The 17,067-nt window shown below is 40.7% G+C and overlaps 1 protein-coding gene across 7 annotated transcripts in view; it reads right to left on the bottom strand.

Annotated features, from left to right (window-relative positions):
* The window catches only part of nrxn1b (neurexin 1b), a gene marked incomplete at its 5' end in the record, with an annotated part of 604,334 nt that overhangs the window by 21,873 nt on the left and 565,394 nt on the right, over window positions 1-17,067 (bottom strand). For all 7 annotated transcript variants that reach the window (NM_001079959.2, NM_001440732.1, NM_001440733.1 and 4 more), the window contains 1 exon segment: window positions 6,060-6,241. In NM_001079959.2, coding sequence (NP_001073428.2) covers window positions 6,060-6,241 — 182 coding nt within the window.

Here is a 17,067-nt window from a genome sequence, read left to right as displayed (position 1 = left end):
GTGCATCGCGTGCCAGACTGTGTGTGTGTGTGTGTGTGTGTGTTGAGCGCAGCAGCAGGTTTAAATTAGCCGTGTAATGTGATCTCTCTGAGTTCTTGTCAATGGGCAGGGGTTTTAATTGAAGCGCTGGGATTCGCGTGCGACAGACTTCCCAGAGGATCCACAGCGAGAATAAACACACGCTCTGGAAAAACCACACAAACACACGACACAGAGCCCATGCAGGCTGTAACACTGATGATCTGCTCACGAAGTAGAGCAGCTGATTGGTGGAGAGGAGACAGAGTGATGAAGCCAATTATGATATGGGAATGGTTAGAAGGCCAGTGGGCAAATTTGGCGTCTCATCTGAAAGACGGCGCTCACTGACAGTATAGAGTCCCATCACTATACTGGGGCATTAGGACCCACACAGACCACAGGTTGAGCGCCCCCTGCTGGCCTCAATAACACAACTAATAGCAGCAACCTAGCTTTCCCATGTGGTCTCCCATCCAGCTAGTGACCGGGCGCAGTCCTGCTTAGCTTCAGTGGGCCGGCTACACATCCAAAGCTTGCAATTTCTTACTCTCACCTAAATGGATTGATAATTCATTCATTAGTTCATACTTTAGTTTCTCATCTATTCTTCTGACTAATCAAATGCTCTGGTCATGATAGTCTGAAAGAGATTGTTCACACTAAACTGAAAATGACCCTTTACTTGTTCAAAACCTTTTATGAGTTCCTATTTTTTCTGATGAACACAAAAGAAGATGTTTTGAAGAATGCTGAAAGCATCTGGAGTGAATTCGATGTTTAAATCAGAGATGACCAAAACTAGGGCCCGTTGGCCGATGATACTTTTAATTTGGTCCATTGCCATCCCATCTGAGAAGAGAGTGGGAATAATGGGGAGGTGGTTGGGGCAAATGCCTCTAACAGAGATCATCATTTCTAATCTAACATAACATTTTTCGTTTGTTTATTTTATTGCTGACCAACAAAAAAGCTATATTTTCAGATTGACCTTCTGAAACACTTTTGATCGCTAGCTAGCCCCACCCTAAAGTTACAATAGCCCTGCCCTAAAGGACTGATAGCCCCACCCTAAAGATCCGATAGTCCCATCCTAAAGGAGTGATAGCCGCACCCTAAAGAACAGATAGCCCCGCCCTAAAGGACTGATAGCCCCATCCTAAAGAAGAGATAGTCCCGCCCTAAAGAACAGATAGACCAACCCTAAATAACAGATAGCCCCGCCCTAAACCATTTATAGTCCCGCCCTAAACCATTTATAGTCCCGCCCTAAAGGACTGATAGCCCCATCCTAAAGAACTGATAGCAAACTGAAATTAAATGATTCATTTAAATGTTGTAAATGATTCAGCTTTTTTCAAATGTAAATACAGTCACTTGACAGATAGAATACAATGCACAAGATGCATCAATGCAAAGCTTGACTTGTGAATTGGACATTGATCTCCATTGTGTTATAAATGGCATTGTTTTTGTTTTTACTGTAATAAGATAACTGATATACTGCATTAGTTCATAATAAGCAATGCCTTTCTAATTGCTTTTAAATGTTAGGAAATAAATGTAAAAATTACCCATGGCATCTTTAAAAGGTTTTTGTTCTCTCTGTACCCTGCTGTTTTGACTTGGAGCAAATATTGCGCTTTATTTCAGTTATTCTGCAGACTACAGTGTCTGCCGCTTCACCTGCAGAGCTCTGAGTCTGACCCCAGACGGACACAATTATGATTTCTATCACTCTTGCTGAACAATCACAAAGATCTCCAGCTGAATCCTCCGCTCTGAATCGTTTCCAGCACACTTCACCATCTTTATTCCACTCAAACACAGCGGCTGAGCTGAGCGATGGCCTGAAGGACGATGTCCACACAGATGAATGATCTGCTCCAGAATCACAGCTCAGCTCAGCTCAGCTCTACACTCCACAAACAACAGCACAAATCTGCCTCTGACTTCCCACCATAAAGTACTAATAGCCCTGCACTAAATAACTAATAGCCCCGCCCTAAAGTACTGATAGCTCTGCCCTAAATAACTGATGGCCCCGCCCTAAAGTACTGATAGCTCTGTCCTAATTAACTGAAAGCCCCGCCCTAAAGTACTGATAGCTCTGCCCTAAATAACTGATGGCCCCGCCCTAAAGTACTGATAGCTCTGTCCTAATTAACTGAAAGCCCTGCCCTAAAGTACTGATAGCTCTGTCCTAAATAACTGATGGCCCCGCCCTAAAGTACTGATAGCTCTGTCCTAATTAACTGAAAGCCCCGCCCTAAAGTACTGATAGCTCTGTCCTAAATAACTGAAAGCCCCGCCCTAATGCACTGATAGCTCTGCCCTAAATAACTGATGGCCCCGCCCTAAAGTACTGATAGCTCTGTCCTAAATAACTAAAAGCCCCGCCCTAATGCACTGATAGCTCTGCCCTAAATAACTGATGGCCCCGCCCTAAAGTACAGATAGCTACGCTCTAAATAACTGATAGCTCCGCCCTAAAGTACTGATTGCCCTGCCCTAAATAACTGATATCCCTGCCCTAAAGTACTGATAGCCCCGCCCTAAAGTACTGATAGCCTTGCCCTAAAAAACTAATAGCTCTGCCCTGAATGACTGATACCACCGCCCTAAAGGACTGATAGCCACGCCCTAAATGGCTTATAGCTCCATCTTAATGACTGTTAGCCCAGCTCTGAAGAACTGGTAGCCCCCCTAAAGGACTTATAGCTCTGCCCTAAAGGACTTATAGCTCCGCCCTAAAGGACTGATAGCTCTGTCCTAAAGGACTGATAGCTCCGCCCTAAAGGACTGATAGCTCCGCCCTAAAGGACTTATAGATCCGCCCTAAAGGACTGATAGCTCTGCCCTAAATGACTGATAGCTCCGTCCTAAATGACTGATAGCTCCGCCCTAGATGGCTTATAGCTCCATTCTTAATGAATAATAGCCCTTCCGCAAAGGACTGATAGCCCCGCCCAAAGGGACTGATAAATGTTTGATTAAAAATGCAGAAAAATAACATGTATATTAACTATATACAAAACACTTTTCAAAAACGAATGATTACAGGTCCATCATAAACACAAAAATATCACTAAATACAATGCAAAGTGTAAACATTGTGCTTTAAAGATTACAATTTCCCATCATGCTGTTCTTCACGTTTCTGTCTGCGTCCCTGTAATGTCATGTATTATGGTGCTCATACAAATTATTAAAAATATTACAGTAAATGATGCATTTTGTGACCTCATAAAATAAATGAGAGCACAATATGAAACGACAGATGCTTTATTTTTTCCACATGTAGAGGTGTATATGGTCATATTGCACAGCTCTAGTAGCCTGTGCATCGAGATGCGTATGGTATCGGCCACAGTTCTGAGATGCACATCCTTACAGAAACATCTCTATGCTGGGGACACACAGCTTTACAATTTATTTCAGTCATGCAACCCCATACAGATCTCCGACTGCCTGGAGGACATCTCAGCATGGGTGAAATCACATCACCTGCAACTCAATCTAGCAGAGAGAAAACCTCGTCTTCCAGACACTGACAGAAGAGCACAATCTCAGCAGCAGCGAGGATCATCACCCACAACACACTGACGGATGCTCATCATTATCAGGACACAGACACCTTTCACCTCGCATTCACACTGATGCCAATTAGGTCAGAATTTGTTCAAACAGGTTTACATGATTTCAAACAAAATAAACCAATTAATTCCGGTTTGTGTATTAAAGCTTTTAAAGTCGCCTTAAATAAACTCAAGTCCCAAAATAAGACAAAAATTAAGGGCAGTGAAGGATTCTGTCAGATGTAAACTGATTTGATTGTTGGTGTTGCTGACAAAATTAAGGAAGATTGACGAATAAACAAAAGCACGGCCACTAAACACAACCTGATAGCCCCGCCCTAAAGGCCTGATTGCTCCACCCTAAAGTATCTATAGTCCCATTCTAAAGGACTAAAAGCCCCTCCCTAAAGTACTGATAGCACCACCCTAAACGTGATAGCTCCACCCTAAAGGATTGACAGCTCCGCCCTAAAGGACTGATAGAACTACCCTAAATGTTTAATAGCCCCTCCCTAAAGGACTGATAGCCCTGCCCCAAATGACTGATAGCCCCGCCCTAAAGGACTGATAGAACTACCCTAAATGTTTAATAGCCCCTCCCAAAAGGACTGATAGCCCCGCCCTAAAGGACTGATAGCACCACCCTAAATGTTTAATAGCCCCTCCCTAAAGGACTGATAGCCCTGCCCCAAATGACTGATAGCCCCGCCCTAAAGGACTGATAGCTCCGCCTTAAAGGACTGATAGCTCTGCCCTAAATGACTGATAACTCCACCCTAAAGAACTGATAGCTATGCCTTAAATGACTCATAGCTCCGCCCTAAAGAACTCATAGCTCCACCCTAAAGAACTAATAGCTCCGCCCAAAAGGACTTATAGCTCTGCCCTAAAGGACTGAAAGCCCCTTCCTAAATAACTGATAGCTCCTCCCTAAAAGACTGATAGCCCCACCCTTAAGGACTGATAGCAATGCCCTAAAGGACTGATAGCTCCGCCTAAAGTAGTGATGGCCCTTCCATAAAAGTTTAATAGCTCCGCCCTAAAGGACTGATACTCCCGTTCTAAAAAACTGATGGCCCCTCCCTAAAAGAATGATAGTCCCACCCTAAATGACTGATAGCACTGTCCTAAAGGACTGATGACCACGTCCTAAAAAAATTATAGCACTAACCTAAAGGACAGATAGCCCCACCCTAAAGGGCTGTTAGCCCAACCCTAAAGGACAGATAGCCCCACCCTAAAAGGTTGATAGCCCAACCCTAAAGGACAGATAGCCCCACCCTAAAAGGCTGATAGCCCAACCCTAAAGGACAGATAGCCCCGCCCTAAGAGGCTGATAGCCCCTCCCTAAAATACTGATAGCTTTGTAATTGCCACACATTTGATTTAGACTCTTGCACTGCACATTCAGCCACATTACAAAACAAGAAATGCCACAAATATCACTGCAGATTTTGGAGGAAGGCAAAGCAAAATCTGTCATTTTAGGCCAAAATAATCAGAACATTTTCGTACAAATTCCAGGAGGGACTGGTTGAGCAGACACAGCCACAGACAGTATTTTCCCAGCCTGGTGATTGTATTTGATTGCTGGCTGACAAGAGGAAAAGAATGTAAAAAATAGCTTAACCATAACAATAGACAAACGTGTGAAACACTGTGATAAAAAACACTGTACAGAACAGAAACGGGAAGTAAAATGTAGAATGACAAACCAAAATCCCTGATATTCCATCACGTATGTGCAAAAAACAGCTACACACAGCGTAAAATAGTGTGCACAATGAATATACTGTATAATGTGATTGCAGCATGTTGTCAGATTGATTATGTTGATGATCAATATTTCTGCAGGCAGCATCAGTGTACTTTATAAACTATAAATAGTTGTAGTATTTATGTGTATTTCAATGTCTGGAACATATATAAATAATATGCTAATTATATTTAAAGAGCTCCTGTTTTACACCTTTTACAATATTTTACAAGTCTGTGGTGCCTTCAGAATGAGTCTGTAAAGTTTCAGCTCAAAATAGCCATCAGTTTATTTATTATACCCTGCAGGATATGCCCATTGTGGGGTGAGAGGAAAGCGCAGCTGTTTTTGTAGCCTGTGCCTTTAAATGCTAATGAGTATTATTGAGCCGCAGCTGATCACAGGGAGCTGAACAGATCTTTTCATCCTAGTTTCTTTGCAAATCCTGTTCTGTGGACATGTTTATAAGTGTGACTATGGAGATATGTTGATATGCGCCTGTCAATCAATTTGGTGGGTGGGGAAAACCACACTCCTACATCACGTTGCTGTGGGCCTCAAAATCACTGAGATTTGGATCCTATTTGAACATCAGGAAATATTAAAAAGAGACTCGTTGTGTTTATAATTGTGTTTTAAGGCATTATAAGTACGTAGTTGCTCTTTTCTTTAAAGAAATAGAGTAAGATCAATGATAGAGCACTTACGATGTGCAGTTTGAGGTAGTCCCCCAGCCCGGCGGAGCTGTCCACTCGCACCAGTGTGGCGTCCTCCATCAGCGTGCTGAAGCCCAGAGCCAGCCGGTCCACACGCGTGCTGGGACGGTCATGAGGAGGCCACGAGTACGTGATCACACCACCCTGCCTGCCAAACACATATGTGCTGCCAGCTGAAGAAAGAGAAGACACACACTCATGATCAGGGCATTATACAGCATTATAAACATCCGGGGCTTAGCCCAAATGTAGCTGGCCACTTCACCTCTTCTTCCTCCCACACTACACCCCCGTCTTAATCTTAGCGGGCTTCTACACTTTTCAATGAACGACAGGTAGATAGCTAGACGGACAGACAGACACACAAAAAGACAGATAGATAGATGATAGATAGATAGATAGATAGATAGATAGATAGATAGATAGATAGATAGATAGATAGATAGATAGATAGATAGATAGATAGATAGATAGATACACAGACAGACAGACAGACGGACGGACGGACGGACGGACAGACAGACAGACAGATACACAGACGGACGGACAGACAGAAAGAAAGATAGATAGATAGATAGATAGATAGATAGATAGATAGATAGATAGATAGATAGATAGACAGACAGACAGACAGACAGACAGACAGACGGACGGACGGACGGACAGACGGATGGATGGATGGACAGACGGACAGACAGACAGATAGATAGATACACAGATGGACGGACGGACAGACAGATAGACAGATAGATAGATAGATAGATAGATAGATAGATAGATAGATAGATAGATAGATAGATAGATAGATAGATAGATAGATAGATAGATAGATAGATAGATAGATAGATAGATAGATAGATAGAGAGACAGACGGACAGACAGATAGACAGACGGATAGATGGATGGATTGACGGACGGACGGACAGACAGATGATAGATAGATAGATAGATAGATAGATAGATAGATAGATAGATAGATAGATAGATAGATAGATAGAAAGATGATAGATAGATAGATAGATAGATAGATAGATAGATAGATAGATAGATAGATAGATAGATAGATAGATAGATAGATAGATAGATAGATAGATAGATAGATAGATAGAAAGATGATAGATAGATAGATAGATAGATAGATAGATAGATAGATAGATAGATAGATAGATAGATAGATAGATAGATAGATAGATAGATAGATAGATAGATAGATAGATAGATAGATAGATAGACAGATGATAGATAGATAGATAGATAGATAGATAGATAGATAGATAGATAGATAGATAGATAGATAGATAGATAGACAGATGATAGATAGATAGATAGATAGATAGATAGATAGATAGATAGATAGATAGATAGATAGATAGATAGATAGATAGATAGATAGATAGATAGATAGATAGATAGATAGATAGATAGATAGATAGATAGATAGTATAATAGTTGTTGCTGTTTTATCTGTTAACAGTATACAGTGTTATCTGTAATGTATTAGCATGATGATTGACATTAGTGTGTAACCCGCTGACTCCATATTTAGCCCGCGCATCTGCTAATGCAAATATGATGAGCTTGTTGTGTTTGTTGTCTCTGACAGCTGCATAATTCAGCAGAAGTTCACATTACTCCAGATAAGCAGAGACAGGAATAATCACACGCTGAGCAAGTCAAGTGGAAAACAAGCAAGACGAGCCCTGCCAACTGGAGAACACTGGAGAAGCACAAGATTGTGGAGAACACAATCAACAACCAAACTTATAATGCCATCATTCATTCATTCAATTTCCTACAGCTTAGTCTCTATTTCAGAAGTCGCCACAGCGGAATGAACCACCAACTATTCCAGCATATGTTTTACACAGCGGATGCCCTTCTAGTACTGGAAAACACCCATACACACACACTCATACACTACGGCCAATACACACTTCATTATTATTGTTCATTTATTCCTCCGCTGGAGATTAGAGCTGAATTTAGATACAGTTCTGAAGCAAATCTTTGAGCTTAACAAAGGAAATGAAATATGTGAGCTAATGGATGTGCTCAGTGGAGAGAGTTTCCACCGTTTCCTCACTCCACCAAAGTAAAGGAGTAAAGTGAAGGAGCAGAGTAAAGAGGCTGAATGGAGGAGGCTCGTTCTTTATCCTCGCGCTGCAGATGCTCTGTTGAACTGTTTTCTCACTAGTGAAGTGTTCAGCTTTTACGCTTATAAATACGCGTCAATGTCAATATACGCGTCATGTAAATAGCAAATGCACCATGGGGACACGACTGTTGGAATACGCCTCCCTGTGGCAGTCGCACGGAATTTTCAGTTCTGACGTGCACCATGGGAGAGAAGCTGTTCTCGCAGTGTCCGAAATAAAGAAGTGCAAAAGCAATCCTCCGTGGTTGAATGAATGAATACTAGAAACTCAGACCGCTAAAATATTGGAGGGAATGTGGAGACAACATAAAATATATATTTTTATTACTTACATTTATGAATAGAAATGTTTTTCTTTTAAAATAAACTTTTTTCTGATTAAAAAAAATAACCAAATAAAGTCCTATTTCTCATCTCGCGCACACGGACCAGCTTGAACAACATTGGAATACATCACATCCGGTCGGCAGGTCGCATACGGTGTAGTCGCAGTAGTACTCAAATCTTTCAACGGATCCGCAGCTCAACTCAAATCAAAATTTTCTGCATACGGAGATGATCAGAACTCCACACAGCTCCCGGACTACTCTTTATTGGAAATGAATGACTTCCGGTCTGTCGCTTGTCATGTGCATTGGAAAGGATGCTTTAGACCATGCACCGGGGCGCAGAGCGTATTTGTCCATCCTTAAAATAGCAAAAGTGCATTCAGACACGGCCTTAATGCTTTTGCGCAATGAGCTTTAGACTTTGCGCCTAGATCATTAAAATTGAGATGTTTCTTAAAACCAGACAAAAATCTGATAATAGGGTGAGTGAAATAATCGTACACCAAACCAAAAACTATATTATTTTGCTTGTTTTAAGGAGAAACTCACTTTATTTTGACTTATTATTTCTGAAAACAACACAAAAAATCTTCCTTTTCTAGGAAATGCTTGTTGATTTAAGGATTTGTAGATATTTTGATTAGAAACAAGAGAAATACTCTAAGTAAAGCATGTGTGCATTACTATCCTTCATTAGTGTAAGTGCTCATGTGTGCTTCTGGATCTCCTTCAGACTCTTTAATCTGTCCACAGGAGACTCCCAGCATGCACTGCAGTCTGAAAGCAAGGTCACACTAAATGATGTGATATTTAATTAGCCACATGGTCTCCGGAAATGAAAATGGGGGAAATGTGAATATAACGGACGTGGATTGAGCACAGAGGCCATCAACAGGCTCCGCTAACACAGTCAGACTCAGGCATCTGGAAATAATTAACACAATATGATTTTAAGAGGAGTTAAATGACCCTACAGACTGTATGGCTTCACAGAGATGTCCACACTGCAGCCTGCTCTGGCCAACATTCAGACAGCAAGCTAACATCACATAATGCCAGCTGTGGAAACAGAATGCACCTGAGCTCAATTTAGAGCTTCACGCCAGAGCCTGTGAACACTGATGTACATCTGATTTTACGGCTTTCTATTTTTTATTAATCTGCAACAATTTCCAAAACTCTTTTTCCACATTGTCATTATGGGGGATTGTGTGTAGAATGTTGAGGAAATCAATCAGTTTATCTATTTTGGAATAAGACTGTAACATAAAGAAGTGTGGAAAAGGTGAAGCGCTGTCAACTCTTTCCAGATGCACTGTAGATATGTGTATGATAGATATCGGGTAATGCAAACCTTGTTATCACTTATAATTATAACATTTTATAGAATATTTTAGACGAAAAGCTTAAATTTTCCACAAAAAGATATCTGAAATAACCTTTTGAGATGACCAGTATGACGATTAAATGAAATCAGGAGAGCACAAATGAGAGTTAATAGTTTCAAAATGTCCTGTCTTTTTAATTTCTGGCACTCACAGCTCATGAATGCACTGACATTGCATATAAAAACCTAAATAATTAAGTTACGAGAGTATGAGAGTAACCTAAATTATTAAGTTATGAGACTAATGTTTTATTCTGAACTGAAATGCAGAGAGTCCAGGATCTGAAATGGGTGTCAAACTATATAGATATGCAAAACGTGCAACGCTGGAAACTGGGTTGATGCTACAGTTTCTGTTTAGATGACTGATTTTAGAGTCGTTGTTAAACTCAGATCATTTACTTGAATTGAAGGAAGAGTGGATTGAACTGAAGACTATAGTTTACTACACACTGAATCCAAAATATTCGTCTGAAATTAAAAACTGCACAGGGATCAGCAAAACATCGGTGTTTCTACTGGTCAGATATGATGATATGTACGACTGCATGATGATTTGCAGACTACAATTAAATATGCAATTAAAAACATAAGAAATAACAATGCATTTACTTAAAAACAACTTCTCTGCTATTTGCTGGTTTGGATTAACCTTGACAAGAATGGATTCGCTCCACGACTGTGTTTATGTTGGCAGAAATACAGTCATTATTGTCTCTGCCAGTGCCTGAACTCACACAAACAACACTGAAACATGACTGATGGAGACACATGCAGTGTTTGGGATGCCAGATATTCACAATGATCATTCACCAGAACATTGTTACAGCAAAATTATGAATATTGCTGCATTAAAGCAAAACTGCACAGATATTTGGAGCTATCAATAGGCTACAGTCCAATATTTAACAACCCCCAGACCTCATTAATCTTTAAACTCAAGCTACAGCCAAGAGACTAATACAATTCTTTATTAACATATGTTTTACGACTGACTTAACAGTAATCCCTCACATCTCCTTCAACCTTCAGTTTTAAAACTTGACAGCATTTATCCAAAAGTAGCGTGTTTAAAAACGTAGATTTTTTTTTTAAATAAAAGAGTCGACTCAGAGTCGTTTAAATGATTCGTCATTTGTCCGGATCTTTTGCCTCTTCGTATTGACGTCGACACGACTCAATACCAAATATGAGGTGTCGGATCCGGTGAAACATGCATGCACCTTCCCTTCAAACATCAGCGGAATGCAGGTGTGTGTGGGACATACCTGTCAACATTGGGATGTGAAAACACTCCCTCATCTCGAGTTATTTTTGTTAGAGTGAGGCTAATCTGGCATTGGACGGGTGAAAGAGACCAAAACAAAGACAGCCGTTCCAGCACGTAACGCACATGTTCAAAGCAGAATATCTGACTTCAGCATTGTTTCTCAGATAAACAGGAACTTCTGAAGATCTGCACACATTTTATGGTGTTTTTATGATGCAGAAGAGCAGCTTTAAGGGTCAGAGACGAGTCAGAGCGTAAAACTAAATAAAGTGTTTGCATGAATAAACCTCACCTACTCAGAAACCAACACCTTCACGCACAACATCAGTGGAAAATGTAGATTTCCGAGAGATGCGCTTGACGTTTATGCTGCCAAAGTCATAAATATCAGTCCGCACTGAGGCAGTTTTTGACATGTGTGTGTTTTATCAGTGTTTTCCAGCAGCGGTGAGGCTTGCAGACGTGTGTTGAAGACACTGGGGGTGGAGAATCGACACAATCCTATTAGTGTGGATTAGAGTTTCTCATGCTCCGCTACACCGCTGCCGGATTGAGCATCAGCAGAAAAAAAAAGAGCAGTGCTGATGCTGACTTCTCCTGCCAATGTCTAACAGGGGATTTATACGCTTATTTATTAGCTCGTGAATTATTCCAGCTGTGTGTGTGTGTGTGTGTGTGTGTGTGTTAGCACCTGCCTACCAATATATCCCCCTGGACATGCAAACTAGGGGTGGGCGATACGGCACAAATATCAGTCATGATTTTAATAGAAAAGGCCATTAATAATGGGGTTAGGAGACATTTGGGGTTATACAATATATGTTGCCAGATATAAGCATTTTAAGCATTGCTGGACTTGTTTTTATACTTACACTAATAGCATTGAAGAAGTAATTTGGACATTAATAAAGAAGTAAGAAGAAGTTTGGGGTTATACAATATCTGCTCTTGTATGTTGCCAGATATAATCATTATAAGCATTGCTGGACTTGTTTTTGTACTTATACTGACAGCATTAAGTAATAAAGGGGTAGGAAGAAGTTTGGGGTAATACCAATGATAATACAATGTATGTTGCCAGATAAACATTTTAATAAAGTTGCCAGATATAATAAAGTCAATAAAGTAATTTTGCTATTAATAAAGGGGTTAGAAGAAGTTTGAAGTTGTGAAATGTAAGTTGCCAGATAAAGTCATTATAAGCATTACAGGACTTGTTTTGATACGTATACTGACAGCGTTAAATAAAGTAATGTGGGCATTAATACAGGGGTTAGAAGAAGTTGGGGGTTAGACAATGTATGTTTCCAGATATAATAATTATATGCATTTGCTGGACTTGTTTTATACTTATACTGACAGGGTTAATAATGTAATTTGGGAATTAATAAAGGAGTAAGAAGTTTGGGGTTAAACAATATCTGCATGGTATGTGGCCAGATATATTCATATCAGCATTGCTGGATTTGTGTTTATACCTATATTGACAGTGTTAATAAAGTAATTTGGAAAAGGGTTTGAAGAAGTTTGGGGTTATACAATATATTTTGCCTAATATAACACTTTTAAGCATCGCTGAACTTGTTTTTTCTACTTATACTGACACCGTTAATGAAGTAATTTGGCCATTGATAAAGGGGTAAGAAGAAGTTTGGTGTTATGCATTATCTGCTCGCTCCGGTATGTTGCCAGATATAATCATTATAAGCATCGCTAGACTTGTTTTTACTACTTATATTGACAGCGTAAAAAAGTACTGTAATTTGAGGATTAATAAAGAGGTTAGAAGAAGTTTGGGATTACATAATATCTGCACCGGTATGTTGCCAGATATAGTCATTATTTATTTAGCATTGCTGGATTTGTTTTTATGCTTATATTGAAAGTGTTAATGAAGCAATTTGGGAATTAATAAAAGGTTTAGAAGACGTTTGGGGTTATACAATATATGTTGCCAGATATAATCATTATAAGCATCTCTGGACATTTTTTTATACTTGTACTGACAGTGACAAAGGAGTAAGAAGAAGTTTGGGGTTATACAATGGCTGCTTCTGTATGTTGCCAGATATAGTCATTATACGCATCACTAGACTTGATTTTACTACTTATACTGATACCGTTAATGAAGTCATTTGGGCATTAAGAAAGATGTTAGAAGAAGTTTGGGGTTATATAAAGTATGTTGCCAGGTATAATCATCATAAGCATCGCTGGACTTATTTTCATACTTATTTGGAAATTAATAAAGAGGTAAGAAGAAGTTTAAGGTTATTCGAAATTTAACTTATTTAGTATAATTTTTGGGGTTGATTATTCAACATCTGGCAACATTGCATCCTAACCAACAGTCTTTCAAAAGCAATCCAGAAAACGATGTGTGGGAGAAGATGAATGTTTTTCAAGAACAAAGATAAAGCAGCAATCAAAACCTCACATTACAAATTATTCCACCTTAAGCTGCTATTTCATTTAGACTTTGTATTAATCTAGAAAAAAAATACCATGGAAGTCAATGGTTACAGGCTTTCAGCATTCTTCAAAATATCTTCTTTTGTGTTCAACAGATGAAACTCATAAATATTTATGTTTGCATGAACAATCCCTTTAACCAGATAAATTGGTCTTTTTTTCCCCTTAGCGTGCATGTTAAAGGGTTAAACTCTAATCTAATAAAACTTTCTAGTCTAACAATTCAGATTAATAACTCATCCTCTGAGGGCGGGATCAGCCTGTCACTCACATCAGCTCATGAAGGATGCACTACTAAATGTATCTGGACAGATCTGACATATAACAATCAGTCATGCTCTATGGCCAAACAAGCTCAGCGCTGCTGCAATTATTTTGGCCCATGGAAGCGTCTATAATGGGAAATGCTTTATGAATGAATGTTCAGCTCAGCCACATCAACACAACAGAAATACTATAAAACAACATACCGCCTGTCTGTGTGTGTTTATATCGATGTTTTTTCTTTTTTAAATATTTCCCAAATAATGTGTAACAGATTCAGGAAATGTTCACAGTGTGTCTGACAATATTAGTTCTTCTGGAGAAAGTCTGATTTGTTTTATTTCGGCTAGAATAAAAGCAGTTCTTAATTTTTTAATCACCATTTTAAGGTCAATATTATTAGCCCCTTTAAGCTATACATTTTTTCGATAATCTACAGAACAAACCATCGTTATACAATGACTTGCCTAATTACCCTAACCTGCCTAATAACCCTAATTACCCTAGTTAGGCCTTTACATGTCACTTTAAGCTGTATAGAAGTGTCTTGAAGAATATCTAGTCTAATATTATTTACTGTCATCATGACAAAGAGCAAATAAATCAGCTATTAGAGATGAGTTATTAACACTATTATGATTAGAAATGTGTTGAAAACATCTGCTCTCTGTTAAACAGAAATTGGGAACAGGGGGGCGAATAATTCTGACTTCAGCTGTACTTGCTAAACAGAATTAGTTTTACTCTACCCAGGCTCATTGTGGAAACGTAGCCCAGCGGACGTTTCTGGCGAATCCGCGAGAGGCCGCTGTGCCGCGCTTTTTTGCATCTCGAACCCCTCTCGGGAGCGCGTGCCGTTCGCGCCCGCGTTGTTCTAGCGCAAAAAACCGTCGGAGGCCACTATCGAGCGACCGTCTGTCTGACTGACTGACTGACTGACTGAATGAATGAATGAATGAAAGATCGACTGGGCGGCCAATCGGCTGACCCAACCACTCTCCTCCTTCCCTAAACCCAAGCAATGATTTACAAAAGCCGTCTAGAAAAAAAAAAAGCAAAAGCCCTCGTCCGATTTTGGCCGAGTTTTCAGATTTTGCCGCATTTTCACAAACTCGTTCACTTTTATTTTTTGGATTCTGTTTCTCATCTTACCTGATTTCTGAAATCGCTCTTCCCTGGACTCGAACACGGTCGTTGTCGCGGGTGGCTCCTCCTCCTCCGGGCCTCCGCTCCGCTGACGTAACACTACAAGCTAAGCGGACAAACTGGTTGCGGCGGGAAAGCCCTCCACACGGAAATGAGCCGTCACAGCCGGCGAGTGCGAAGAAGAGGAGTGGCGTCACACCGCCCTGTAGCGTTCGCTCAAAAAAACCAACCCAGGCTCATTCTGAAAACGTAGTCCAGCGGACGCTTCTGGAGACGGCGAAATACGTCCAGGGAGGTACGTATGGCTGCATTTCATTTTTTTAAGCGAACGCTATGGGGCAGTGTGACGCCGTTCCCTTTCACGCTTGCCGGCTGACCGCTTACCTCCGTGTGGAGGGCTTTCCCGCTGCAGTCAGTTTGTTCGGTCAGCTCACCGTGAGCGTTGGCGGACTTCAGATGCAGAGAGGAGGAGTTGACAACGGCATCCGGGTTCGAGTCCGGGGAAGAGCAGTTCCAGAAACCAGGTAAGACAAAAACAGAATCCAAAAAATAAAGCGAACGAGTTCACAACAGGGTGAAAACGTGGTGAAATCCGAAAACGTGGTAAAAAAAAAAAATCTGACGAGGGTTTTTCTTTTTCTAGACGGCTTTTCTAAATTGTTGCTCGGGTTTAGGGAAGTGAGCGGGCGGGCGGGTCAATCGGTAAAGTTCAGGGAAGGAGGAGGGTGGGTCAGCTGATTGGCCGGTCACGTAGTCAATCATTCGGTCAGTCAGACAGCAGCCTCTGGTGGGTTGACGCGAGAACAGCACAGGTGCGAACAGCACTCGCGAGAGACGTTCGGGATACGAAAAAGCGCACACAGCGGCCTCTCGCGGATTCGCGAAAACAAAAACTGCACAAATACGTACGTCCCGGGACATATTTTGTGGTCTCCAGAAACGTCCGCTGGACTACGTTTTCAGAATGAGCCTGGGTTGGAAAAAACTAAATGCGGCCATACGTACCTCCGGCTATGTAAATCGCGGTCTCCAGAAACATCCGCTGGACTACGTTTTCAGAATGAGCTTGGGTTGATTGCTTCCCATGGCTATCCACGTTTCCTACAGAGTTTCATTTAATTTTGGGTGACTTTAAGATTGTTTATGAGCGTCAAAAGTGGCTGATCTGTTCAGCGAAATATTAGACTGTGTATCACAGCATATCAAACCACTAAAACGATATAACTAAAAAAAATCTGCACTGTGCTGAGCGAGAGCGCTTCTCACTGAACAGCGCATCATCGATGATGTAAGCATGCTCAAGCTCAAATACAATATGAGTGTGGGCCGTCTGGCATAGTGTGAGTACGCCCTGAGTGTATCACAGATACAGGGACACCGGAGCATCTTATTATGATGTTTTTCAGGGGGGGATCAAGCGTTAATTACCCCCCTGTAATTCACACCCAGGTAATAAGCCAGTAGTTAATAGTGTGAGTTGTGTCCTAATCTAAAGTGTTACCAAATATTTTGACATGCACTTCTGAAGTGTTGCTGTAAAACTGAAGTCAGAGCATCACAACACAGCTCAAACACTGAGATAAAGCACTTTTATCTAAGCCTGTGTTGCATTGAGACTCTCTCTCGGCTATAATCCCATCCACACTGAATGTGCTGATGCAGAAGCTGAGAGATGAAGCTAATCTCAGAGTGATCCAGAACGTGAGGCGCTCGATGAGAAACACACTGCCAAAACATGCTTTAATTACTCAGAGCTTTCGTCCTGTTTCTAGTCCAAATATCTACAAACTCTTAAACCAAGAAGCATTTGCTAGACAAGCGCAATAATCTGGTCTTGTTTTCAGAGATAACGAGTCAAAATGAAGAGAGTTTCTCGTTAAAATAAGCCAATAGGGTGAGCAAAATCATCTTTAGGATAAACGTATTCTGCTTCCTCCATTGTCAGATTATTTAGCTTGTTTGAATGAGAAACTCTC

The sequence above is a fragment of the Danio rerio genome, chromosome 13 (assembly GCF_052040795.2).
Source record: "Danio rerio strain M-AB ecotype USA chromosome 13, GRCz13ab, whole genome shotgun sequence".
In the NCBI taxonomy this organism is placed as follows: domain Eukaryota; kingdom Metazoa; phylum Chordata; class Actinopteri; order Cypriniformes; family Danionidae; genus Danio; species Danio rerio.
This window is presented reverse-complemented; position numbering and strand designations above follow the sequence as displayed.